General features: G+C 52.2%; 2 protein-coding genes across 4 annotated transcripts; one reads left to right on the top strand and one right to left on the bottom strand.

Annotated features, from left to right (window-relative positions):
- The first annotated feature begins 17750 nt into the window (after positions 1 to 17750).
- LOC120702136 lies at positions 17751 to 19383 on the top strand. The gene is made up of 2 exons (XM_039985895.1): positions 17751 to 18968; positions 19048 to 19383. The coding sequence occupies exons 1-2, from the start codon at positions 18204 to 18206 to the stop codon at positions 19381 to 19383; spliced, it is 1101 nt and encodes a 366-aa protein (XP_039841829.1). The 5' UTR covers positions 17751 to 18203.
- A 3512-nt stretch (positions 19384 to 22895) lies between these two features.
- LOC120703672 (glutathione S-transferase T3-like) lies at positions 22896 to 27254 on the bottom strand. 3 transcript variants are annotated; one of them, XR_005687124.1, is made up of 5 exons: positions 26669 to 27242; positions 26035 to 26344; positions 25192 to 25945; positions 23396 to 24496; positions 22896 to 23218 (listed from the first exon to the last, which is right to left on the bottom strand). XR_005687124.1 is itself a non-coding variant. In XM_039987822.1 (4 exons), the coding sequence occupies exons 2-3, from the start codon at positions 26293 to 26295 to the stop codon at positions 25193 to 25195; spliced, it is 1014 nt and encodes a 337-aa protein (XP_039843756.1). In that variant the 5' UTR covers positions 26296 to 26344; positions 26669 to 27241; the 3' UTR covers positions 22896 to 23218; position 25192. The 3 variants fall into 3 exon arrangements, 1 of the variants encoding a protein (XP_039843756.1); XR_005687125.1 differs by having other exon boundaries at positions 23396 to 25945; positions 26669 to 27254; XM_039987822.1 differs by lacking the exon at positions 23396 to 24496 and having other exon boundaries at positions 26669 to 27241.
- Positions 27255 to 27628: the final 374 nt, after the last annotated feature.

The following is a 27628-nucleotide window of genomic DNA, read 5'->3' as shown; positions in this document are numbered from 1 at the left end:
TTAGAAGAATTATGAAACTGGTTTATTATGAATTTTTGGAGCTTCGGTTGATTTATTATGAATTTTTGAAGCTTAAAACAATTTCTAGAATTAATAAAAGGTTTTCGGAAAAAGAAAAACACACAGACTGACATGTGGCAGCACCAGAGGGTTCCACGTGTCCTACTGACGTCAGCATGGGGTCAGCAACTATTGACATCATCATGATGTCAGTGTTGACTTGGTCAATATTGACCAAGTCAATAGTCAACGGGTCCACGTCCAGTAAGCGGGGTCCGTGGTCAGTGGGGTCCACCAGGCAGTCTCACAGGAGAGATTGGCAGGTGGGCCCCGCGTGTCAGGTTTACCAGAAAAAGAAAAAGGAAAGGTTGTGTGGTCACTAGGCTCAAAGAGGAACTAGGCTGGCTTGGCAGCCCATTTAGCTCGGCTTGGTTAGGAGTGCGGCTCGGCCCGCGACGGAGCAGGCCGGCTCGGTTTGGGCTCGGCTCCTCGGGCAGGCTCGGCGCGCGGCTTGTGGACTAGGCCGGTGGCCCATCTTCTTATCCTTCTTCCTTTTCTCCTTCTTCTCCCTTCTGCTATTAGTCCGGTCCCGTTGGTCGGTCTCCTCCTTCCCTTGCTGACGAGGCGGCCCCACATGTCATAGGTGGCAGGATCTGCTGTGGCTCGAGCAGATCCGGTGCGGCTCAGGTTGGTGCGCGCCTCCTCTGCACCGTGGCGAGGCAGAGCATGTCGGCGGTGGAGCGATCCCCAGGCGACGACGGTGGCGGCACGAGCTCCCTTCTCCTTCGGTTTGGCCAGGTCGAGGCTGGGCGGTTGCGGCCGGGTCAAGGCAAGGCGAGGTCGGGGATGCAGCGGCAAGGAAAGGCAGGGCAGCGGCGTGTTGAGAGCAAACATGGTGAGGCCAAACAATGGGTCGTCGAGAGCCGAAGGGTTCAACGGCGGCGAAATGGACGCGGCTGGGCTAAGCATGCTCGCGTGTCAGGTTAGGTGTCCCTGGGCCGTGGCGGAGGGCTAGCGGCTGCGACGGGCAGGACTGGGGTAGAGCAAGGCGGTGGAATGGCCAACGGCGTGGCGAGGTCCAGGCGATGGTGCAGTCGTGCACAGGCATGGTGGCGGCGCGTCGGAGCCAAACCGAGCGGCTACGATACGAGACGTCGACGGCAGGACAGGACAGGGAAAATGGTCGGGCTCGGTGGTGAAGCAAGGCGAGGCCTAGGCAAGGTTGGAGCGCGTGCCTGGACGTGTCCGCGTTCGCTCGTGGGGTGCTCGGCGGGAAGCCACCAGGGCACCCATGCGCGTCGCACCGCGACGTCGCGCGACGCGCGTGGCGAGCAGATCCATGGCATGGCCAAGGGCGCAGAGCACGAGCAGCGCTCGATCCTGGAACGGGGTTGGCCAGGTTGCGCGGCGACAACGAAGGCCCGGCCTTGCGCGGTGCAGGCGAGGCGAGGCAAGGCACGGAGGCAGGGTTGTGCGAGTGTGGGTGTAGTGCGGCGTGCGCGTGTGCAAGAGTACAATTCGTGTGTGGGTGTGTGACGCCCCGTGCACACGTGCACACGGCACAGCGAGCAACACCACGAGGCAGGGCTCGGCGGCGCGGATCAGGACCGGGACGAGGTCGAACGCGGCGGGGTTCGCCATGACGCGCCAAAGGGCGGCGCCTTGGCTTGCCCCGGCACGGGCTAGCACATGCACGGGCAGGCTCCTGTCATTCCAGGGCCGCGGCGTGACCTTGCCGAGCGGGCACGGCTTGGCGGCGCGGAGAGAACGAAGGTGGCGGTCTGCGGGCTGTGATGGCGGGGCATGTCGTGCTCCTGTAAGCGCACAAACAAGGGTAGGGTGGCCCTATGGCTGTTTATGGTGGGTTCATCATCAGCAGCTGGCACGACGGCAGCACGAGGGGGATCAAGGAGCGGCGGAATGGCGACCTACCTCTCGGATTGGGGAAGAAGAGGGGGGCGCCGTGATGATTCGCGGCTGCGGTGAGTTGAGGCCGTGCAGGCAGAACCGGGGCGTCGGCGTAGTCGATCGTGGGCGCCAGCTCGGCTTAGAGGGCTCCGGCGGCGGCGTCCTCCTTCTCCTCTTCTTGGTTCCCTCGCCCCTCTCTATTTTCTTGGCGGCGGCGTCGGAAGGGGAGAAAACGCCAGGGGTGGCTAGGGTTTGGCGGAGCAGCTGCCGCGGGTTTTATAGGCCGGGGACTTCAGCTTGGGCTCCAAGGCGGCACAGACGTCGAGGGAAACGGCCGTGATGGGACGGCCGCGGTGCGAGGGCACATGGCGGGCATCTGTGCCTTCTCCGATCTGGGCTCGGGGTCACGGCCGACAGGCCCAACTCCATCTCTCCCTCTCCCTTTCTCTCTTCTTTCCCGCGGCCCAGAAGAAGCTCCACGCCGGCCCATTTGCTCTCCTCCCCCGGCCTAGCCCACCACCTCACCTCCCTCCCCTCCCGCAGCCCACCGACAGGCGGGGCCCGCCTATCATCCCTGACCTCGGGTCGGAGGTGGGACTCCTCCCAGAGTCCGGCCATGCCGCGCGCCCCCGACTCAGCTTGGCCCACACGCCAAGGCCCCGACCTCGGCCTATAAAAGCAACACCCGCGCCCCCTTGAACCCTATCCCGCAGCTGCCGCTTTCCTCTGTGCGGCAAATCCTAGTTTTCCGTCGCCGCCATTGTTGGCAAGCCCGAGCTCGAGCCACCGCGTTTCGCCGCTCCATCGTCGTGCTTGAGCCGCTCTGGGGTTTCGCGCCATGGTGGGGAAGGTCGTCGACCCGTTTTCTACCTCCTTCTTGCTCCGCATCGCCGGGACCAGCTCGTCGGATCTTTGCCCCGCCGCTCCGCCGCTGCGCCACAGCACCACCGCCTCTGCACGTCGCTCAGGCCCCCCTATCATGTTCGCCGCAAGCCCCACATGCTCCCTGTCCACGCTGCACGTCGAATCTACACCGGATGGCCGTATTCGGCCTACGCCGGTGAAGCGCCGCCGCCCCTAGCTCGCCGCCGACCACCTGGCGCCGCCGTCGCTCGCCCCGCTTCACCCTGGCCGTTAGATCCAGATCGGACGGCTAGGATTAGATCTAAGCCGAGTCAACCTAGCTTAATACCGGTCTACCATGTTCCTTTGCAAAAAGGCCCCTCTATTTTTCCAAAATAAACCCGCCGTCCTACACAGTTGAAAAGTATTTGCAAAAGAGCCCCTGCTTTTATGTTTTAGCCCCTAAGTATAAGGTTTAATTACATTTTAGCCCTTACAACTTGTTTTAGTCATAATTTTCTCGTTTTTAATCCGTTTTCGATGATCTTTGCGCTCACGCGATCGTCGCAATGTGTACAATAGTTTAGTAACCTTGTTCTGTTCTGTTGATGATGTTTGGTGTACTATTTCTTGTCTTTTGTACTTGTTTGCTTGTTTGTGCGTGTTTGGTGCGTTAGACGATCCGCAGTTCGAGGAGCAGCAGCAAGATCAAGACTTCGGAGGACCGGACCAGTAGCAGTTTGAGGAAGGCAAGTGGACTCTTGATCATGCTTTTGACCCATGAAACACCAAATCAATCACATTTACTTATATGTACATGCATGTGTCTATAATATGATGGGAACCGAGTTAAGGATATGCCTAGTGTTGTTTACCTTAATCCTTGATCAATTAGTTTTAATTTTATGTTGGGTAGCTATGCTAGTTGCTTTACCTTGGTTATGGTTGGTTAATGATGATACAAATGTTATACTTGTTTTTATTCCATGTTCATGATGCTTAATGTTGTTAATCAAGAGTATATGATTTAATTGGAACATGGAGAACCACCCGAGATAACAGTGCAACCACATACAATATGGCTCTGGTCTTGGCTAAGTAACTAGATGATCTATATGTTGTGCCTAGGGTGAATGATTGGTGGATTTTTGGGTTATCGTGCTTTGAGGAGTGGATGAAGGAAGCTTCGTCTTCTGAGGCACCGCAGAAACAAGGGACCAGTGCGTACATATAGTGATTCTTTGGAAAAGCCTCGTAGTGAATCCCTAGCCACTCACCAAAGGAAATGTTTAAAGGCTTTGCAAACCCGGGCAACATGGGAAACACGAGTTGTGGGTAAAGTGTACAACCTCTGCAGAGTGTAAAACTGATATATCAGCCGTGCTCACGGTCACGAGCGGCTTGGACCCTCACATGATAAGTGAACTTGAAGTTGATCTAAATCGTTGCTTTTACTATGGTTATTATTGTTTATTTTCATATATGCTTATCTTGTGGGTTTAATGGTATATACTTATATCTAGTTAATGATTGCTAATAAAACTTGATCAACTAAAAGTGCTGAGTGCAGTTAAACCGTGTCAGCTATTCCTTGAATTAGCCTTGCATGTATACTATAGTTGTTTTCCTACCACTTGTTGAGTACCAACCATAAGTGTACTCACCCTTGCATACTTGCTACTCAGACAACAATAATTGTCCGGAGTATCCAGAAGACTTTGAGGATTTCTAGGCGTATGTCTCCCAGTCATCTGCCTGTGCAGAAGAAGATTCCGCTGCTACTCTATAGACGTTTATTCATTCGGTTTTGTAATAAAGTCTTTAATACTCTCTTTACGCTTGCACTTGTTGTGATATTTCACTTTATGGTCAATCATATGTGTGTAAACTGATCCTGGCGCACATATGAGATGCATTCAGTTTGTCATTCATAATCCGGGTGTGACAAAAGTGGTATCAGAGCAGTGTTGACTGTAGGACGTTAGTCTAAATAGAAATGGTCAAAACTTAATGTCTATCTTGCTTAGCAACCATACTCTTTCATGCTTATTTGCTTAATCCTTATTGATAGCTTTTATCTCATCCTTGATCGCATACTTGTCTTTCTTTGAAGTATGTCTAACCAAAACCTTTCTATCATGTTCATCAGATGACCAGAACCAAGCAGACTGCCTGCAAGAGTACTGGAGGTTGTGTCTTCGCCTGTCTTACCGATCCAGCACCTGCTGAGCCAGTACCTGCCCCTGCGCCTGCTCCAGTTCCAGCTCAGCCAGAGGAAGAGGTCGAGAAAGTACTCGAGAGGGATTACTTCTTCGCAGAGGACGAAGACGGCAACATCCAGGAAGTCGATGTGGACGCAAACATACAGCCATCTCTACCGTCGCCGACGCCAGCACACGATCTAGGCCCTCCACTGGCCTATTTTGAAACTCAGGTTCCAGCGGCCGCCGCCGCTGGAGAAGGACAAGAGGAGGACAACGGTGACATCCTGTACGAGGGCTACTATGGAGGAGGCCTGTGGGAAGACTCTGATGCAGAGGAGGAGCCCCTGGAGATGTCAGAGGATGAAGCCCCAGTACCACCACCTACACCTCCTGCCCCAGCAGCTCCAGCACCTGCATCAGCTGGAGGAGACCCGGAAGACCCAGAGGATCCAGAGGACCCAGATGACTAGGATGATGATGAAGATGATCAAGATAACGGCCCGCCAAAAGAAAGGGCACCGTACTGCGTCTACACCTCATTCCACGAGGAAGGTCACTTCCCCCTGCTGCTTCGGGACATGCTGGACGAGCTTCACAACCCCGTGGCTCCCATGTACGAGACATGGCACTATGAAGACCCTATGCTCGGCGACTACTACATTACTCGGGTCCGTATCAGGGTGAATAATGGGCCCCGAGGCATGAGGACCGTCTCCGCGCACGACTCCTCCACACCCCTGGCGACCTACCATGACGCAGTCGGCCGTGCCGCCAGGAAGGCTCTCTGGTCCCTCTGCCACACCAACCGCCGAGACTTGGAGGACACCGAATATCAGCACCTTCCTCGTCGTGTTCATGGGACGGAGGATACCGAGTTGACGCTTGGAGGAGGTGGGGAGAACCATGTCAACGTCACTATGCGAGCTCTCACCGGAGTCGACTCAGATCTAGAGAACACCATCGTCCAGCTGGACGAGACCCAAGACCGACTGAGACAAGCTCACCACAGGATTCGCCAGCTAGAAGCCCAGCTTGCAGGAGAGGCGCCCCCACCTATTCCAGAGGACGAGCCTCTTCTTCCCGCCTTGTCACCCCGCGCAAGAGGCTTCGTTTCGGCGACCATGGCTACTAGAACTGTTTTTATTAGATGATAGGCTTAAGAGTTAGGTTGAGTCTTGTAAAGAGTCTTTTTGTAATCGCTAGTTTGTGAATGTTTGTTTCCAAATCAGAGGACTAAATCACCCTTACAACGCAAAACAAGGCCCACGAAGGCCTACAGCCTCTTTCCAAATCCGGAGGAAAGGAAAGGACTCAAAGATGCCCAATCCACGGCCCATGTACATAGTGCGGCCCCTCTGAGCCACCTCGAACCCGCGAGGCAATCTCCGCCTCCCTCGAGGGCCTCCCGCCGAGACCCTCGACAAGCGCCTCACATTTCTGCTTCGCTCGAGGGTAGTGAACCTACCCTTGAGAGAGCGTACTGACTCCACCTCGCTCGAGGGTAGGGAGCCTACCCTCGGGGGAGTGGATCGTCTCAGCCCTGCTTGAGGCCACCCCTCGACGGAAAGGACAAGCAACCCTTCCGCTCACCCGCCCGCCGTACGGAGGGATTAAATGCCAACCACTCCGCCGCAGCTCCCGGATCAGACGGCGTCAGGCCTCCACTCCGCACAGTGGATGTGACCAGGGTCTTATCCACCAACTCCGGTCACTGCTCAAGCCATCCCTGGCGCTGTGGCGACACTGTGGGAAGCCGCAACGCTGTGCGAGACGTGCTTGGCACTGCTCCAACTACTGTGCTGCCAAATCCCCGTACTTCCCTTGTACTTTCCCCTCCACGGAAGCCTCAAACGGCATGGGCACGGCCCTCGGAAGCGGCCTCAACCTTGACCAGGGCAGGACCCCCGCCTGCAGGACCCTCGGAGCGAATGCGGGATGGTACTCTCCATAGGGACCGCCACACCACCCGCTAGAACTGCTAGGACGCCGACGCGATCTCCGCAGGGCCAAGGACGACGTCCAGGACGACTGCCACGCCTGGCGCCTCACTCTCCAGTGTAGCACAGTGTACTTTCTACAGAGCTCAACCACTGCACCCCCGCGTTCGGGAAGAAGACGACGACTTCTCCCATCTCCCGTATATGTACACCGGCCCTCCTTGTGTCTATAAAAGGGGGAGGCGATCACTGTCCTCTCGAGGGAATCTGGGCTATTCTACGCACTTAGCACAACTCACAAGAGCACCTACGCTCTTCTGAGCCCCGATATCGGCACTCGCCTTAATCAACTTCTCCTCTAGCAGAGACTTGGGAGGTTCCCTCCCTCTCTCGCCTCGTTGTACCCCCAACTACAGGCACCCCCGGTGCAAGACAGTACAGTGCACTCGCACACCCCTTTGCTAGACGTACGGCCCCGCAGCCGGAACCAGGATAAATTCGTGCGTTCCTGTGTTGCCTCTTGCATCAACCATCCAGGAAGAGAGACCACACAACACTTTACTAGTTGGTGCCGTACCGCCGGGTCAGGGCGCCGACAGTTGGCGCGCTAGGTAGGGGTTAGCTGCGTGACATTTTGTCTTCGTTCTCTCTTTTTTCCTGGATGGCGAACGAGCCGCGCCCATTCCCGGCGGGCACGACCGGCGACCGGCGATGGCTACGGCACGGACATCCTCCCGCACGGAGCTAGCCCCGACACACCGACACCACCGTTCCGGCGCGGGAGGTGCCCTCACTGACACGCGCGGCTAGTGCACATGGCGCGGTGCGGAGCGGCTCGCCTTGCCTCCCCCACACGGGTCGAGGCTGGCGGGTCGCAGCCCGTCACCGTGGCGGAGGAAGTCACCACCACCCATTGCAACGACGATGCCTCCCGAGGAGGGTGCGACCGCGACGTCGCCCCTTCCTCCCGGGATGCACACTCCCGCTGCGACCCCCGCTTCATCCGTCAGCCCCCACGTAGGCGTGTACGAGGACTCACCGGGTCATCATCTGATCTCGATCTGCAACCTCATCGCACCGCCACCTGACAGCTCGTACCCCGATTCCGCGGATGAGAGGTATGTCTTCGTGTGCGAACGCATCACCCGGGACTTCCCCGGAGTTCGCGATCGTGAAGCATTTCTGGCGTTTCAAGCTGCGGCGGACTACTGCTTCACCTGCTCTGATGACTCCAGCGAGGGAGACTGCGATCTCACCCGGGAGTTCTTCATGATCAAGCTGGAGGAACAAGATGATGCCGCGACGAACGACGCGGAAAACCCACCGGCGAACTCACCAGTTGTGCCACCGACGAACTCCGCTGCGCCCACAATAGCCACTCCGACGAACGGCGCCCAGAACTAACACTTGGAATACTTAGTTTATACTCATATTTCCCGGAATAATAAAGGAGTACAATTTACTTATTTATTTTCTGGGAACCTTCCGAACCCTCGGGGGCTCAGATGCGCACAAACACCAAGGAAAGCTCGGCTTTACCCTCGGTAAAGCCAAGCCTCCCTCGGGGGCTACTACGGGGGGAACTCCCGAACGTCCCCAAAGCATCGCCACCATTTTTCGAAAAAATTTCGTATCTAAGATTCTCGGCTACTACGGGGCCGGCCGAGCCACGAGACCGCCTACGCCTCCGGGATATGGCATCTCCACTCACCACCCTACGCCTAAGTTGCTTATGAACGCGAAATTCCTCGCAGAAATTTATCTAAGTCACATACGAGAGCACGAAAACTTAGTAACAAAAACAGTGCGCACGAACGCACAAGGCCTCGAGCGGCCAACACTGTCGGTTTACATTAATCTGTCTTCTCGCATAGAAACATGTTTAAGGTAAATTGCTAATCCGACTGCATGGACTCTACGAGCCACCGACTTTCTACAGGTCCCCCTCTCCATCGTGTGTACCCTCGAGGGCCACCCTTGGGGGCTACACCCCGCATACAAGCCGGCAAACGAGAAGGGCGAAGTCTTCACCAATGCTTAAAACATTCAACAGCTACGTCACTTCTACCCTTAGAATTCCAAGCTACTTGTACATCGCTCGTACTTGTACTTAGAAATTTTCCCGAAGCAATAAAGAGTACGCTTCGCTTATTTATCTTTGGGAACCTTCCGAACCCTCGGGGGCTCGGATGCGCACGAACACTGAGGTACGCTCGGCTTTACCCTCGGCAAAGCCAAGCCTCCCTCGGGGGCTACTACAGGGGGAACCCCCGAACATCCCCAAAAATGCCAATGTTTTTTCAAAAAATTCCCGTATCTAAGTTTCTCGTGTACTTAGAAAGGTAGACGCAAGGCGTAAGCGACTAAGGAATGGGATCGGCCGAGCCGCGGGACCGCCTACGCCTCCGGGATACAGCATCCCCACTCACCTCCCTACGCCTAAGTCACTTATGAATGACAACTTCCTCGCTGAAGCCTATCTAAGACGCATAAGAGAACACAGGGGTTAAGTAGCAAAAAGCGAAGGCTCGAACGCACAAGACCTCGATGGGCCACACTGTTGATTTACAATAATGAATTTCTTAAATCCAGAAGTACGATTACGAGAAGTACTAACTTATTACAAGGGCTCCGAGGCCCAGACTTCGTACAGGTTATCCTCTACCCCTTGCGGGTCTTCAACGGCATCCAATTCAGCTATGGGAGGGATGTCAGCTTCAAGCTTCCCGGCCAGGATGGTGGCAAACTCCTCTACTGTGGCGTCGGCGTCGTCCATGATGGCCGACGCGGTGTCCGGGCTGGCATCCCTTTTGAGGTCCATGATGTAGTGCGTCAAGGCCACGGCAAGGGCTCGTAGGACACCGAGGCGGAAAGTGCTCTAGGCATGCTCGGCGATCCGGCCACCTAGTGCTCACAGGAGGCTGGCCACCGAGCTACCAGATTGGGCACCGCTCCCCTCGAGCTCCTGACACACGGCCACGGCGGTCCGCGCCAGTTCGGCGTATTCGTCTTGCGCCACCGTGAACGCTGTGTTGGCAGCTTCCTTCGCCGCGGTCTCATTTGCCACTGTCTTCTTCAGCTCTAAATAAGGGAACCAAGATAAGTTGTGATAAAAAAAGAATCGAACAACAACGAAACCCTAGATACTTACCCGCGATAGCTCCCTGTGCCTCTTCCTGCTGGACCCGTGCGGCTTCCTCGAGCGCGGACACGGAGTCCTCCTTCTCCGTGAGGGTAGCCTCCGCATTCTGGAGGGCCACGATCTTTTCCTCGAGGGCTTTGCCCTTTTCCTTGAGAGTCCCGGTGAGCGTGGCAACAGTCGCCCTCTCACATTGGAGCTCGGTCTCCTTGAGTTGGAGCTCGGCCTCCTTCGCTTCAAGGGCTTGCTCCTTCTCCTCGAGCGCCGCTCTAGCTTGCCGCAGCACAGCCTCACGTGCCTCGGCCTCCTGGGCCTTCTGGTCGGCTCCAACTTGCTGGGCGTCGCGCTCACTAATGGCTCGGGCCAGCTCCTGCTCCAGCTCGCGGATGCGCGCCTCCAGGGGTGTCACTTGGTCAGCTCGTGCGTTGGCCACCTCCAGTCGCGTGACCAGGGTGTCATTGTGCGAGCCAAGGCAGTGCACACTGGAGTGCAGCCGCGTCAGCTTCTCGTTCTTCTCCCTCGACATGGACAGCAGTTGCTGTAAATAGGGAGGCATGTGAAGAGACATGATAGTAAAGCAAACTCGCAATATCGAAAGTGGACGAATAGAACACTTATGCTACTGGAATCGTGGTACGCCTTCGAAAAGAGATCCACGATCCGGGAAAGCCCCTCCTCGATCTGGCCTCCGACGGCCATATGGTTGCGCCAGGCATCGCCCTCCTCCTGCTCGGCGTCAGCAAAATCTGAGGGAACGACGTGGGCCCACCAGTCATCTCCTTCTCGCTCGGCATGGGTAGGCTCCGAGAGGACTTCGGATTGAACAATCGCCCAGTCGCCCTCGTCGCTATACCCCTGGTCGCCAAGCTCCTCGTAAATCTCCGTGCTAAGGATCTCCACGAAAGCCGCGACGAACTCGAAGACCGGGCCGGCGGCGCTTGTCGCAGCAGCAGGGTCGATCTCCCTCGAGTCCCCATACTCGTCACTGTTCTCTGGCAGCTGCACCACCGGCACCACGTTCTCCGGCGCCGTGTGCGCCATCGCCGTTGCGACAACGCCCTCATCCCCGGACCTTGCGGGCTTTGGGACTCAGGACTCCTCTACCACCAGCGCCCCTGGCGCCGACTCCTCCTCCGTAACACCCTCGACCCCAGCCCTTGGGGGCTCGAGGACGAGGGTCTCCCCGTCTCTTTGGCCGGCGGGGCGCTCCTACGCGTCCCCACCAGCTCCTCCTCCTGCGATCGGCTGGGCGGCGCTATCCGTGTCGCCCCGACCAGCCTCGACTTTGGCGTCTGGCTGGGTGGCGCTATCCGCGTTGCCCCGACCGGCCTTGACTTCGGCGCCCAGCTGGGCGGTGTCGCCCGCGCCGCCCCCGCCGGCCTCCATCTCGGCGTCAGCCCGAGCGGCCGATACAACGCCGCTCTGGCTGGCGTCGCTCCCACCCTCCAGCGCACGGGCTAGCTGGGACTCCAAGGTCCCCTGAGCCATCGCCTCTTGGAGCTTCGCGGCCTCCGCCACTATGTCCACTACGGGCAGAGGCTGCAGCGCCGTGTGCGGCATTGCGTGCTCCTTAGTTCTAAGGGCCTTGGTTGGAGCAAGCTGGACCTCATTCCTGGCGATGGCCCCAGAGCTGGGTAATGGAGGAAGAAACGTTCGAGTCAGCAGAACTGGAGGGTCGAGCAAGAACGAAAACAAAGTCAAGATCACTTACTCCGACCGGGCGCTCATGCTGCGCTTGCCCGTGCCGCTCCTCCGGGCCCGTGGCACGCTGACGCCTCTCGATGACTGGCCCGAGGGCGCCACCCTCGGGCTGGCCTTGCGCCTCGAGGCTGTCTGCGCGGGAGTTCCCGCGCTCGCTGCGGACCCCCCGCCGCCCGTCGTGGGCACGGGTGTCCTATCGCTCGCCGCTGGTACAGGCGACCTTTGCCTCGCCCCCAGCGTTGACGCCCTCAGCCCCGCCATGGGCGTGGACGACCTCCCGCCCACTGCCGACACGAGCGACCTCCGTCCCGCCGTCAGCATGGGCGATCTCTGCTCTACCCTCGCAGGGGGTGGATCCACCAACGACCCCGACGTGAGCCTCGCCTGGCCCAACGTCACCATCGAGCCCTTGCCGCCAACCCCTTGATAGGCCGGCAGGGAGCCCGCGCCCATCACCGCCTCGTCGTCGTCCGAGAAATTGAGCTCCACGTCTGAGGAGTCCTCCTCCTCGGTGGACTCGGGCGTGGCGGGCCACGGCCTTCCCTCCGCGAGTGCAATCTTGCACTCCTTCTCGTGCTTCTCCTTCCTCTCCCTCTTCCTGGTGGCGGCCTGCTTCGCCACATCCTTCTTCTTCTTCACCGCCTCTCCTTGCTGGCTGTTGGCTTTGCGTTCCTCCGGAACCGGGGGTTTCGAGACATGGCCCTTATGGCTCACCCCCTACAAACGCAACCAAGTCAGGATCAAGGAGCGGGGAGAGGAGTAGCACAAATCAACAACGAATTGAAACTTAAACTCACCACAGAAATGTACCCCGTCTCGAGGCGCATCTTGATCTCCCAGAGATCGTCTGGGTTGTCGGGGAACTCCGCCACCGCACTCTTCGCCCCCCCGGGCAGCGACGTCCTGGGGGAGCAGCACATTCGACATCCTCGAGCCCGCGTACGGGGCCTCAGGGGTGAGGTCGAAAATTGGTAGGTTCCTCTCCGTGAGAGGAATCACCCTCTGCCGATGAAAGTTTGCGATAACGGCTGTAAGGATCACCGGGGTGTCCGACCCTAGAGGGGGAGGGGGTGAATAGGGTCGCTAATCGCTTTTCTATCCTAGGGCTCAATCTAATTGCATAAGATAAACCTAACACGTCCTACACATGCTAGTTATGACTAAGGTTTATCTATGCTACCCTCTACTTACCCCAAAAGACTTGCAACCTATAGTCAATCCTAATCAAACTAACTAGGAAAGTAAAGGTAAGCAAGAAAGAGTAAATGCGGAAACGTAATGCGGTAAGTAAAGCGGTAAGGGAGAGGATATGCAAACTCCCGTGAAGACACCAAGACACACGATTTAACGTGGTTCGGTTAGGACACCAAAGTCCCTCCCTACGTCCACGGCCACTTGCTCACAAAGAACAAGTGTGATACCGAGTCTCTTCGCTTGATCACCGTCTTGCCACGCCTCCAAGGCTCCCGACAAGCAAAGGCTAAGTGACACCAAGTCACAAAGACGAGGTCACCGCCACCGTCTATCTCGAAGCGTCACCACGGCACCGTCTTCACTATCTTGGAGCTTTAACACCAAGTAGGGGCCTCCTTCCCCGCACAAAGTGTCGTTGCCACTCCACACCAAGTCGGAGGGTCACACGACGAGTACACAAGTTGCTTGCCGCAGCAAGACTTTCTCTCAAGCTAGTTCTCTCAAGAACTAAGCCTAAACAAGCACTAAGCACTCTCACAAGTGTGCTTAAGCCTATATGATGTACAATGAAGCTCTATGGTGGTTGGAGATGATCTTTAGCTCTAGTATACTTCTTTGAACTCCAGCACACTCAAATGACCCGGCCTTGGGGGTATATATAGGCAGCACAAGCAAATATAGCCGTTGGAGAAAAGCTGCCAGAAATGTGCTTAACACCGGTTAATCCGATGCTCCCCAAATTGCCATCGTCGGTTTAACCGGTGATACTAAACTGCCCACTGAAAACTAGCCGTTACGTGTACGGGCAATCAACCGACGCAATCGACCGGTGTATGTAATATTAGCGTCGGTTTAACCGGTGAGTGCAACTGTCCTCTGATCCTTGAAAAACAAACTCTCTGGACAACTGCACCGACGCCATTAACCGGTGCATCATCGGTTCATCCGATGTATGCATTTTTCTTGGTCTGCTTCTGCCATTGCACCGACGTATTCAAACTTCCTATCGTCGGTTCATCCGGTGCCAAACCCTAGCCCGCAGGCCATCTCTGTCATTGCACCGATGAGTACATTTTGCCTTACGTCGGTTTAACCGGTGATACTAAAACTCCCAGACGTGCTCAAGTCAATGCACCGACGTGTGTAATTTGCTTGGCGTCGGTTCAACCGGTGACTTGATTTCTTTTAGGTTTCAGGGCGCTGCCCTGAGACCCGCGAGGGGCGGCTCCCCCTCGACCCCCGTCCGCTAACCGGGTAGCGGAACCCCCGTAGGGGCGGCCCTTCGGGCCTAGCTTCGCCTCTCTTCTCTTTGTCATCACTTGAACCTAAAAGCCTGAGTATATCATCTAAGCAAACACATTAGTTCAAGTGTTGCGTGTGTCATCAATCGCCAAAACATTATATTGAAATATGGCATGAGAGGCCATTTTCGCTACAACGGCCACCGCCGTCAGCCCCTTCCTCGCCAGACACTGCAACGCGTTGGTGAGTGGCTCGAGCCTGGCCTGATGCATTGGGGGCGATACCCCCCAGTTCTACTTCTCCGGCCTCTCCTGGAGCACTTTGTTGGTGAACGCCGGGAGCCGGTTGCCGAAGTTGCGCAAGTAAAACCACCCCCGGGTCCACCCGGCGTTATTGGTGGTCATCTTGCTAGGGATGTACAGGTGCGACCTGTACCCGTGCACATGAAGCATGAGGCCACTGGCGCGAGCATACCTCTTTGGCTGGCCCCGCATGTTCTCGATGAATAGCTCGCCGCGGAATAGGTGGATCCATAGATCCCAGTGCTCTTCAATCCCCAGATACCCCTCGTAGACGGCGACGAAGACCGCCGCTTGCGAGATGGAGTTGGGGCCGAAATTGTGCAACTCTACCCCGTAGTAGTCGCATAGCGCCCGCATAAATCTGCTGACAGGGACGCCGAATCCCCGCTCATGGAGCCGCACAAGGCTCACGATGTAGCCATCGGGGGGATTAGGCTCGGTCTCCTCCGGCCGTGAGGGAATCCACGTCGGCCGCTCCGAGTTGTTGTTCACCAGAAGCAGCATCTCTGCGACCAGCTGCTCCAAAGCCGCCGCGGTGGCGGTGGACTTCCCCCACGGCAACGGCTCCTGAACATCCGACATCGCTTCAAACTGCCGGGGAATGCGGGGAAGCAAGCTCTACGATGGCTAAGGTGCGCTCTCACTCTCTCCTTATTCTTCCTCCTCTTGCTCTTGGCTCTGGGCTCTGGACGCAGGGGAGGCGGAGAAGGCAGGGGAGACGAAGGCAAGATGGCTAGGTGAGTCCAGACGATCCTCCTTTTCCGCTTTTATCCATCAAGATGGGTGGATTCGGCGCCGCAGCCCGAATCCACCACATTAAATGAGGTAGATTTTGCTGTCGCCGATAGCTGGGCCCCATGACCGCGGAGCCCCCCACGCGCGCCCTTGGCGATAATTACTGCACGGTAATCGACGGGCGTGGCGTGACTGTAGCGTTGTTCCATCCATCAGCCACCGCCCACACCGCTCCGCCTACCCGAGGCAGCCGCCTGAAAAGGCGCGCCCACACAACCCGCGCGTACTGGGCCATGTCGCCTATGACTAGCGGGAGACTCGCGCGCACAACCGGCGACTCCGCGCCATTTTAGCGAACCGTTACGGAATATTCCCCCCGGGGATTCCTTACCGTCGAAGGAAATCAATTTCGAGGCCTTACTGATTAGGGGTTCGAAGCCTTGAGTCCATTTGAACCACCCGATAACAGCTCACTGAAGCAGCCATAGCTTGCGGCCCGGGCATGGGTAGCATGGTGCGCTTCACCCCTCCTACCTGCGGAAGGGCGACGGGGGTCATAATAAAAGTCGAGGATCCCCTGAACGCCTTCACGCAGGCTAGGGCACGGGGGCTCCTCGCACACCGCGGCTCAGGCCGCACCCTCGAATGGATCGACAACCGTCGATTGTGAAGTTCCACGTGTTTAGCCAAAACCCCCACTCTTAACGCGCACCTACCAGATGGTTCAACAGGACTCCGAGTCGCTGCGCTAGCATGAAAAACGCCGAGGCCGGCTGAAAGGAACGCCGAGGCTGGCTGAAAAAGCCGTTGGACGGCCACCCCAGTTAAGCAACCATGCAGGGCGACGTTTATAGCCCTTGGACGAGTGCAAGCACCCTTCCAAGGCCTCGGGGGCTATACCCGCGGGTGCGCTGACGCACCCCCACGGAGGAATCTCACACATTCGAGGAGCAGAACCCTCTGCAGACCAACTCGAACGCCCTCATCAGCACAGCGGCGACATCCCCAACGGCAGTGCCATGGTGCTCGAGGCGACTATGATCTGCATAGACAACTCGGAGTGACCTCCTCGTTGCTTCTCCAACGAGAAACCCCTATTTTGGATCAATCTTTTCCGACAACGCTCTCCGGAGCACCATCGCGCCCCCGCCAGGCGAACCAAGATCCCCACGGTCAGCACCCAGGTCATGCCCTTGAGGGGTCAAGCCTCTGCAGGGCTGATGCTCATCCCCACAAATGCTCGGGGGCTACTGTCGGGTACCATGATTAGGGGCACCCTAACCAGAGGACTAAATCACCCTTAAAATGCAAAACACAGCCCACGAAGGCCTATAGCCTCTTTCCAAATTAGGAGGAAAGGAAAGGACTCAAAGAAGCCCAATCCACAGCCCATGTACATAGTGCAGCCCCTCCGAGCCCCCTCGAACCTGCGGGGCAATCTCCGCCTCGCTCGAGAGCCTCCCGCCGAGACCCTCGACAAGCGCCTCACGTTTTCACTTCGCTCGAGGGTAGTGAGCCTACCCTCGAGGGAGCGTACTGACTCTGCCTCGCTCGAGGGTAGGGAGCCTACCCTCGGGGGAGCGGATAGTCTCCGCCCCGCTCGAGGCCACCCCTCGATGGAAAGGACAAGCGGCCCTTCCGCTCACCCGCCCGCCGTACGGAGACATTAAATGCCAACCACTCCGCCGCAGCTCCCGGATCAGACGGCATCAGGCCTCCACTCCGCACAGTGGCTGTGACCAGGGTCTTATCTGCCAACTCCGGTCACTGCTCAGGCCATCCCTGGCGCTGTGGCGACACTGTGGGAAGCCGCGACACTGTGCGAGACGTGCTCGGCACTGCTCCAACTACTATCCTGCCAAATCCCCGTACTTCCCTTGTACTTTCCCCTCCACGGAACCCTCGAACGGCATGGGCACGGCCCTCAGAAGCGGCCCCGACCTTGATCAGGGCAGGACCCCCGCTTGCAGGACCCTCGGAGCGCCGCCACGTCGAATGCGGGACGGTACTCTCCACAGGGACTGCCATGCCACCCACTGGAACTGCTAGGACGCCGGCGCGATCTCCGCAGGGCCAAGGACGACGCCCAGGACAACTGCCACGCCCGGCGCCTCACTCTCCAGTGCGGCACAGTGTACTTTCTACATAGCTCAACTACTACACCCCCGCGATTCGGGGAGAAGACGACGACTTCTCCCTTCTCCCATACATGTACACCGCCCCTCCTTGTGTCTATAAAAGGGGGAGGCGGACACTGTCGTCTCGAGGGGATCTGGGCTATTCTACGCACTTAGCACAACTCACAAGAGCACCTACGCTCTTCTAAGCCCCGATATCGGCACTCGCCTCAATCAACTTCTCCTCTAGCAGAGACTTGGGAGCTTCTCTCCCTCTCTCGCCTCGCTTGTACCCCATACTACAGGCACCCCCGTTCGTTCCTGTGTTGTCTCTTGCATCAACCATCCAGGAAGAGAGACCACGCAACACTTTACTAGTTGGTGCCGGACCGCCGGGTCAGGACGCCGACACTTATTATAATCATTTTTAGTAAAAAGACACGTAATAAGACATAACTACCCCTGCCTATTCCTCTCCTCTTTCCTCTTGCTGGAACAGATCGGGACTAAGTCCCTTGCTGCCAAACGGAGGGGCTCCTCCAATGCTCCTCCTCCTGCTAGCCCGCATGCTCCCTAGGAGGTTAGGAGCCCTCCGTCCTGCCATCCCCTGGTGCTGTCCGGGCTACAGGTCTGCGCCAGCGCCTTGAGGTCCGCCTGCTGCTTTCTGGTCGGCAGCCTGTCATGGCGGCGACGCCCGCTCGTGGCTGGGCAGGGGCGGCTGCTTGTGGCAAGAGATGGAGGAACCTCCTCGACGATTCTTCAGCGACATTTTCCCAGAGAATCATGCTGATCTGTCATGGGTTCCCGACGGGTAAGTTTCTTGCTATTTTTTCTAGGGTTAGGGTAACTGTAGGCTTGATTTTGGTAACTAAATTGATCTCATGTTCATCCTATTCATCTTTGTGCCCTGTATGTCTAGGATGGATCCTAATTTGTCGTACAGGCTTGCTGTTCGAGTAGGCGCTTATGTCAAATTAACCGATGATGATGGTCGCGAATATTGCAAGGCATGTAACATTCCAAAGATTTTAGACAGAGATAGCACAAACTGGAATGATTTGCTTCTTGAAATTACTGCAGAAATTAAGCTAAGCTCGAAACAAAAATTGTGTGTCACCTATTGGGATAATATGAGTCATAGCTATGAAGAGATTGATTCTGACCAGAAATTGCTTCATGCAAGCATTGATACCCCAGCCAACCAAACTAGTGCACAACCTTCACTTGAAACTGACTCATCCCTTGTAGAGCCACAAATTCAGCAAATTAGTGAAGTGCCTTGGGTGGAGGATGATGTAGAATATGTTGGGCTGAATGATGAGGATCCAATTTCTGATTCATCAGAGTCTGAACTAGATAGTGATGTAGACTATGCTTGTTTGGAGGATGAATTAGTTGTTGAGGATGCATGCGGTAGTGAGACAATTATCCATGCAACTAACTTGGAGAATCCGAAAATAGAAGTTGGTGTAACTTTTGGGGATCGTGATACTTTCATGAAAGCTATTAGGCAATATGCAATAAAAGGTGAATATGAAATTTCAGCTCCCTATTCTGAGGCAACAAGGTATAGAGGTTATTGCAAAGCTGAACGGTGTAAGTGGTGTATACATGTTTCACAATTGCAGGACGGAAGGACTTGGGAGGTACTTGTTCTTCTTCCAGATTTTGTATACTGATTTTTTACTATATGTTTGTACTGAGTTTGATTCTTGCTTGTTTCAGATAAAGAAGATGCCCTGTGAACACACTTGTCAAAGCACAGGAAAAGTTGAGAAGAACTGCATGGCAACAAATCACTGGATCAAGGATCGGGTTCTGGATTGGCTTGTAAAGGACAATACAATTGGGGCTACAGAATTAAAGAAAAGGCTTGAGGACCAGTATCATCTGAAGTTGTCATATTGGGTAGTTTGGGATGGAAGAAATAAGGCTTTGCAGCAGCTCAAAGGGAAGTGGGATGATAGTTTTGAGTGTATTTTCAGTTTCAAGGCAGAGGTGGAGAAGACCAATCCTGGCAGTTTGGTAGACATTGAATATGAGAAAGTTGGAAAAAGATGAGATTCACTAGAATGTTTGTTGCATTGAAGTCTTGTGTGGGTGGATTTGTAAATGGCTGTAGGCCTTTCCTTGGTGTGGACTCCACCCATTTGACTGGGAAATGGAAGGGTCAACTTGCATCTGCTACTGCTATTGATGGGAACAATTGGATGTTTCCAGTGTGTCATGGTGTGTTTGGATCAGAGACAAGTGACAATTGGGAATGGTTTTTCAGCAGACTTCATCAAGTTATTGGATCACCTCCAGGCCTTGTGATCTCAACTGATGCAGGCAAAGGAATTGATTCAGCTGTTACTAAAGTCTTCAAAAATGGGGTAGAGCATAGAGAGTGCATGAGACACTTAGTTGCAAACTTCCAGAAGCGATTTTGGGGTGAAGTCTTTGAGAAACATCTGTGGCCAGCATGTAGAGCTTATCAAAGACACAAGTTTGAAGAGCACTATAATCTAATGTATGAAGCATGTCCTGAAGCCATGATATGGATACATAATACTCATAAGCACCTTTGGACACGACACTTGTTCTCTGAAGCTAGCAAGTGTGACTATGTCACAAATAACATTGCTGAAACATTCAACAGTTGAGTTAGAAAAGAGAAATCCCTTCATGTAGTTGATCTTATGGATAGGATAAGACAAATGGAAATGGACAAAATGTTCTTGAGAAGAAAACTTTCAAGAAAGCTTGAAGGCAAGATCCTACCTAACGTCATGAAGGAACTCAACAAAAGAAGCAGGGGACTCAAATATGTGTGGAGGTATTCACACAAAGATGGTGGTACTGAGACTGAAATTTTAGGTGAAGTTGAAGGTGTTACAAAAGATCTAGTTCATTGGAGGCATACTGTTGATCTTAAGGAGAAGACATGCACATGTAGGCGCTGGCAAGTTACTGGTCTGCCATGCACACACGCCCTCTATATTATCACTTCATTTTGAGGTTATAATATACAAGGCTATGTTCATGAGTACTATTCTGTGGCAAAGTTCAAGAAAGCCTATGAAAAATCTGTGAAGCCAATGACAGATAGGAAACAATGGCCTAAGGTTGACCCTGGATTCAAATTGTGGCCTCCAATTCTGAAAAGGGCAGCTGGTAGACCAAGGGAAAGAAGGTACAAATCGGTTGCAGAAGATGGCACTGCAAAGAGATCCACAAGATGCAAAAGGTGTAAATAGCTTGGGCACATGGAAAAAACTTGCAATGAATATGTTTATGAATCTAATGCACCATCACCTGCCCCTCCAAAACCAAAAAGGAAACGAGCCAAGAAAAGTGTCGCAGCAGTGCCATATAGTAGTGCCACTAATCCAATACAGGAGCAACCATCATTTGATGAACCATCTACACCAACAAGAACTATCACATCTGTTTCTACTCCAAGCCCTATGACAAGAAGGTACAAATGCAACTTCCTAAATTTTGCCATATTGTATTACTTCTTACTGAATTTGGCATATTTTTCTCTATTTAGTATGTCAAGGAGGTTGCTAGACCAAAATCCATCTACACCAAGTAGAGCTATCACTCCTGTGAAAACACCTAGCCCTATGACTAGGAGGTATATGTCATCCATTATATTTTTCTGGTTGTCATCTTTCTTTAAAATAATTATTTACATGTTTCTATATTCATTTCAGGCGAAAAAGGTTGCTGGAATTTGAAGGCTCCATAGAGCCTGTTGCATGTGAAGCACTATCTCCAATAGCCTTCATGGAGAAGGGGAAGGCAAAGAAGTTGAAGGTTGTCAGGTCTAAGAAAGACTAGAGAGTGCCAGATCAGTAGCATGTATAGTTTTGGTAGCATCAAGATAGCTAAATGTGGCTCAGAATCTGTGATTTTCTTTTGCTAAACCTGCTGAATCATTCCCTATTGCTAAACCATGTCATTAGGGTCTATATTGTAGCCAAATATGGCTGAACGTGCTATTTGTATTTGTTTACTGCGTGCTGAATGGTGAAGAATATGGTGAAGTACATGCTGTTATCATGTCATTTTGTCTATCTAATATGTTCATTTGAAGGGGTAGGGATATACTTGTCTTTTATAAATATTTACATACCTCTTTGATGAAGATATGTAATAATATGTGTTATAGTGTCCAGCACCCAATTGCCATGAAAGTTTAATGTGTTTGGGCAAAGACATGTTATTTTAGTGTGTTTGGGCAAAAGCCACCTTTTTTTAGTGTCCTAGACCAAATTTTGCCTAACCCTAAATCAAGGGATTTCAAGTCAAGGCTCGGGGGCTGCATGATACGTGTCATAAATGGCAACCTTTTTCAAATAGAGATTTGAAGGACCCTAAAGACAAAAATGATCCTCAGCCTGATCTTTCGGTTCAACCTAAGGCTCGGGGGCTACTCCATATGGAGTGCGAGTACATCGCACACCATATCTGAAGAAAAGATTCGGGGCTAAGAGCACCTCATAGCCTCGATACAGCCGTAGGAGTACTCGGAAGACTACTCGAAGCGCTCAACGGACTCCTAGCCTGAGCGATGGATTCCCGAAGCACTCGAAAGCACACGATGAATGTCTTCAGAAGTACTCAATGCCTGCATGACTCGTCTACGAAGAGCTCGGGGGCTTGTCGGACCCAGGGCCACGGGACTGCTCATAGGCATAGAATGTTCTGAATAAGGGGTAGTACACAGACTACCCCCCGTTACCTTGTATCTACTCGTGCAGTAGTAGGACTAGCTGGAGTACATGGAAACTACCCGACCCACTCGAAGTAGAACTCTAAACATACTCGGCTAGGATTTTCCTTGTAACCCTGTCCCCCCAAGATATATAAGGGCGGACAGGGACCCCTCCAAGACATGGAACAACACCCACGGGAATACAAACCACCACACAGGACGTAAGGTATTACGCTTCGGCGGCCTGAACCTATCTAAATCATTGTGTTCCTTGCACCACCGCGTTCTGATCCCGGCGAGTCCCCGCCTACAACCACTCTCCTCGGGATACCCCTCGAAAAACTCGACGGTAAAACACCGACAGGTATTACGCTCTCGGTGACCCAGGTATTACGCTCTCGGTGACCCGAACTTGTCTAAAGTTTCGTGTTCCTTGCACCTTCGAGTTCAAATCTCGGTGATCCCCTTCCTAAATCCTACCACCTCGGGGGTATGCCTCGATGGACTTGACCGTTAAACACCAACATATAATCTCCTAAATTGCTGAAAAAGATAATATGTCTATTGTCAGCTTCTTTGAGATGTTCCCGTCTATATTGCTCCTTAAACCAATAACTGTAATAATTTGCATCACATTAGGGCACTCCCAACCCAGAAACCATATGGTAGTTTCTATAGATGCCACCTCATTAAGAAACCACTCTTGGAAACTACGAGCTCCAATGCATAGTTTCTGTGCTAGTTTCTATGAGGAGAGAAATTTAATGACTGCATTCATTAATTACAAACACAGGTTGGTCGATTGGGGCAAGTATCCATGTGGCCTTGTTGCTGCCGCACTACATCCTCCACAAAACACCCAAACAAATGTTCAAACAAAGCATAGATATTTAAATAATAATTCAAACAAAGATAGCATCTCCGTAACTAGCATGAGACTGACAGGGTGCAGCCACAGCAATACAATCCCAACAGGCAATATTTAGGCAGCAGTACGATAAAATTGTAAGCAATATTCAGGTAGCAATACAATAAGAATGCATAGCGATATATAGATAATATTTAGATGGACGACTCCAGCCTCCAGGTAAGCATCCATTTGCAAGAACAACACTCCAGCCTCTAGGTGCACAACAACTCGCCATCATTTAGAGCCTCCAGTGCACGACAACCTCACATCAATTCCGCATGCTGTTGCAGTGAAAAAATACATACAATTATCAGAAATAAGTAAAGGTCATTCAGGTACACAAAATGAATCTGGTACACATTGATCTGATTATTCATGTAACTAAACACAAAAGAACCATTTTTCAACAGTAATATGAATTGTGCAAGCAAGCTAATTAATTGAAATGATCACGTCACCTAGTTATTTGAATTGCCAAACTTTTGCCAGATATGCTCAATTAAGTTTGACTGCAGTTGTCTATGAGTAGTTCTATCACGAATAGTGGCATTTCTTTGTATCACTTGTTCCATCTCTGGCATAGCATCAGCTTGAGAAATTGTAGCTTCTCGAACTGTTGATGTACTTGGTGCCTCGTTCAAATCAAAAGGAATCTGCTCTATATCTTTTTCATCTTCGATTATCATGTTGTGAAGGATGATACAAGCTAGCATGATATTCTCAAGATCCCCTTGATCATATAGATGTGAAGGTTGTTTCAAAATTCTAAAGCGAGATTGCAAAATATCGAAAGCACATTCAACATCTTTCCTTTCCCCTTCTTGACGTGCCGCAAATAATTTGTGCTTTTCCGATTGTGGTAGACGTATTGACTTAACAAAAGGCAGCCCATTCTGGGTATATACCATCTGCAAGGTAGTAACCATTGTTGTACTGCCTTCCATTGACATGGAACTGCACCTGAGGACTTTCCCCTCTCAACTGTTGGATGAACAGAGGTGATTGGTTAAGCACATTGATATCGTTGTTTGATCCAGCAACACCAAAAAAGGCATGCCATATCCAACGATCATGTGAAGCTACTGCTTCTAGAATGATTGTAGGAACACCATGATCACCACGAGTATACATTCCCTTCCATGCAACCGGGCATTTTTCCCAATGCCAATGCATGCAGACAATACTCCCTAACATGCCAGGGAACCCACGACGCTCACCAATTTGCACTAAGCATTCCACATCTTGTACAGGGGGGCGTCGCAGATACTTTTGACCATACACCTCAATCACACCCTTCACAAACATCTTCAAGCACTCCACTCCAGTACTTTCTCCAATCTTTAGGTACTCATCAAGTTGGTCTGCAGGGCAGCCAGTTCCCAATTGCCGAATAGCAGCAGTGCATTTCTTGAGTGGAGATAACCCAGGCCGATTAAGTGCATCCATTCTCAACGTACAATATTTATTCCACATGCCTAGGGCTTCAACAATGCTTAAGAACAGGGGCCTTCTCATCCTAAATCTTCTGCGAAAGATTGTGTCATCATAGACTGGCTCATCTAAAAAGTAATCATTCATCAGCCCCTGTTCAGATTCTTCATAAGGCCTGTCAACAAACTTTCTTGGACCACTCTACCTTGCACGTCCCATATCTTGAACATCAGACTTCAATTCATCAACAATGTAATCAGCAATATCACCCAGCAGGCCGCTCACCTCGTCCAATGGATATAGGTCCATTGGATCTATGCTGCTCACCTCATCCAATGAATCATCTTGCCCAGGGGGATGTCAGCTGATTGGTGGTGGGACATAGTGCGTAGGGGAAGGGAGAAGAGAGAGTGCACAGGGGAAGAGAGAAAAGAGAGTGCGCAGGGGAAGAGAGGAGAGTGTGCGCAGGGGAAGAGAGAAGAGTGTCCTGCTGGGGGATATATATACATAAATAAATTGAGTTCACACAAGAGTGTGTGTTCAGACTTGCAGCTATCATTAAAAAAATAAATTGAGTTCACACAAGTGAGTGTTTTCAGACTTACAGCTACCATTAACAAAATAAAATGAGTTCACACAAGTGAGTGTGTTCAAACTTGCAGCTAGCATTAAAAAACAGATTGAGTTCACACAAGTGAGTGTGTTCGAACTTGCAGCTAGCATTAAAAAAACAGATTGAGTTCACACAAGTGAGTGTGTTCAGACTTGCAGCTAGCATTAAAAATGAAAATGTATTCACACGGTAGAAACAAGTGTACCATACCTCAATTTTCAATAGTAAAAAGAGCCAATTTCATACACTCCAATGCTTTGTATCTCTCAGCTTTAGCTTCTTCACTCATATCACTAGTTGAAGCACAGAACAAGTCTCTGTAAAGGTCTACCATTTTACCCCTTGTTTGTTCCTGGGCTGCTTTATGATTAAGCTGGTCTACTTCAAGCTTCTTATTTGCCAAACTTTGCTGCACCTCAGCCATCTTCTTAGCCTTGTTGCTTACATCAATGAATTTATCTAGTTTTTCTCCTATAGCAGAAATAACCTCTGGCTTCCGTTTGCCATCTCGCACAGCTTTGGCTTGCTTAGTTCCAATAGGACGCTTTTTTGGAGAATCTTCAACATTGTCGGCATGAGCTGGATTAGACACTGGACTTTTTTCCTTGTCAATTCTCTTCACATATGCAGCCCACTTTCTTTCATTTTTTACTACCCTCCATATATGTTGCAGTAAGAAAGGCTTGTCATCATGCTCAGATGCATACATCTGAAGTGCTTTATCTGTCCTTTGGTCATCGCTCATTCCACTTTGGTACACCCTATTGGTCATTATCCAGCAACTATGGAACTCACTGACTGGTTTCTTGATACGATCCCAACGGATTTTCAATTGGTTACGGTTCCTCCTACGATTACTTGTTGTGGTGCTGTTGTACATATTAGTAACATCTGCCCAATACTGATCAGACTTCTTGCCATTTCCATCAACTGGGTCCAATGAATTTTGCAACCAAGCACTGACCTACACTATAATAAGTTGGTCAATATATATACCAGATGATGGCATGCATATGAAAATAAGGTACCAGCAAAGGGAAAAAAATAACTTACCAATCTAATGTCTTCTTCATGCGACCAGTTCAGTCGCTTGTCGGTCCTAGTAGGCTCGAGGGTGTCATCGACATCAATGTCAATTGTTTCTTCTTGTGACCCATTTTGTGCATCTGCAGTCCCCATTGCTAAGCCACTTGCGTTTGGTGATGGGGTCCCTCTACTTGAAGCTCCAACAAAATGGAGATTCTCTGGAAGATTACTTGCATTGGGATAACTAACTGGATATGTATGGGGAAACATATGACTAGTTTGCGGCATCTGTAATGCGTTCTGTAAAGAGTTGACAAATCCACCTTCTGGATATAGCCTGAAAAAACATATGTTCACCAACCAAAATTCAGAATTTTCTTGATTGCTACTTTTAATGTTTTCGAAATTGCAAATAAACGCTTGTTACTTGTACTCGCAGCTTGTTCTAATTTCCTGAACTATAACAGTAAGCTAGTACACTAGCAAATCCCATATTGCAAACATATGTTCAAGATCACATAAACATTCACTGCTTCTAGTATAGTAGTTGATGAGCATAAGGAGATACAAAATCATAGCGAATCATGCCATTCAGAGCTGCTGGGAAATGCATCAACCATGAAAGAGCCGCCAAGAGACGTTGCAGGCCAAAGAGAAGGACCTGGATGCGGGCCGGTTCCACCACCAATGCCTGGGCTGCCGGCAGGAGCCCCAGTGCTTGCAGAAGCACTTCCTGATCCATCAGCGGGAATCGTCGTGCCAAGAGAAGCAGAAATACCAGTGCCTCTCCTAGAACTCAAATTCGATGAGCTCTTCCTCAATTTCTTTTTCTGCACGCCTTGCTTCTCCGATCGATCCATCCTCGACCTGCCTCCCTTGGAGATGGATTCGGGATTGATTTGGCTAAACTAGGTCATGGCTGGAACTTGGCAGCGATATGAGATGGGGGAAGATGGATTTGTAGAGGAGAGCATCAATCCGGCTAGGATATTGGCTGTAGGGAGGGAGGGTCTGCAGGGGGCGCGCGGGAAGGCTCCGGGCGCGCACGGGAGGAGGCTGGGCGTGCGCGGGAAAGATGCATGGCGCGCGCGGGATGGGGCTGCAGGGCGCGCGCAGGTTTGGCGCAGGCGCGCTCGGCGGTGGGGCGAAGCGGAGGCGGCGGCGGCGGCGCAGCAGATCCGTAAGGGAGGGGAAAGAAACGGGGAAGAAACGAGGGTGCTGGTCCCACGGGGTTTGGGTCGTTTCTACGGGCTTGGAGCACGAGTCGACGTCGTTTCTCATATGAGAAACCGTTTCTTCTTTTTCTCTCCTCTTTCCTTGTTAATTTGGCTGCCACATCAGATTTTTGATAACATGGCACATCATTAAATACGATAGAAACTACCTCATGTGCAGAGTTAGGAGTGCCCTTACATGTCAATTTCTGCAAGTAGTAGTGCCATTTCAGAAGATATTATTCTCAGCAAAATTATAAATGTTAGCACTAATTTTAATCTATCTTTTAAACTATTACCGAAGCGTTAGCACGGGTACTATCCTGCCAGTTTAAATGGACGGTGAACATTGAGAGAGAATGTGTAGCATTATTAATTTAAAAAAGAAAGAGATGAGGTACAGCTCT

Source organism: Panicum virgatum, chromosome 4K (genome assembly GCF_016808335.1).
Source record: "Panicum virgatum strain AP13 chromosome 4K, P.virgatum_v5, whole genome shotgun sequence".
NCBI classification, from domain to species: domain Eukaryota; kingdom Viridiplantae; phylum Streptophyta; class Magnoliopsida; order Poales; family Poaceae; genus Panicum; species Panicum virgatum.
This window is presented reverse-complemented; position numbering and strand designations above follow the sequence as displayed.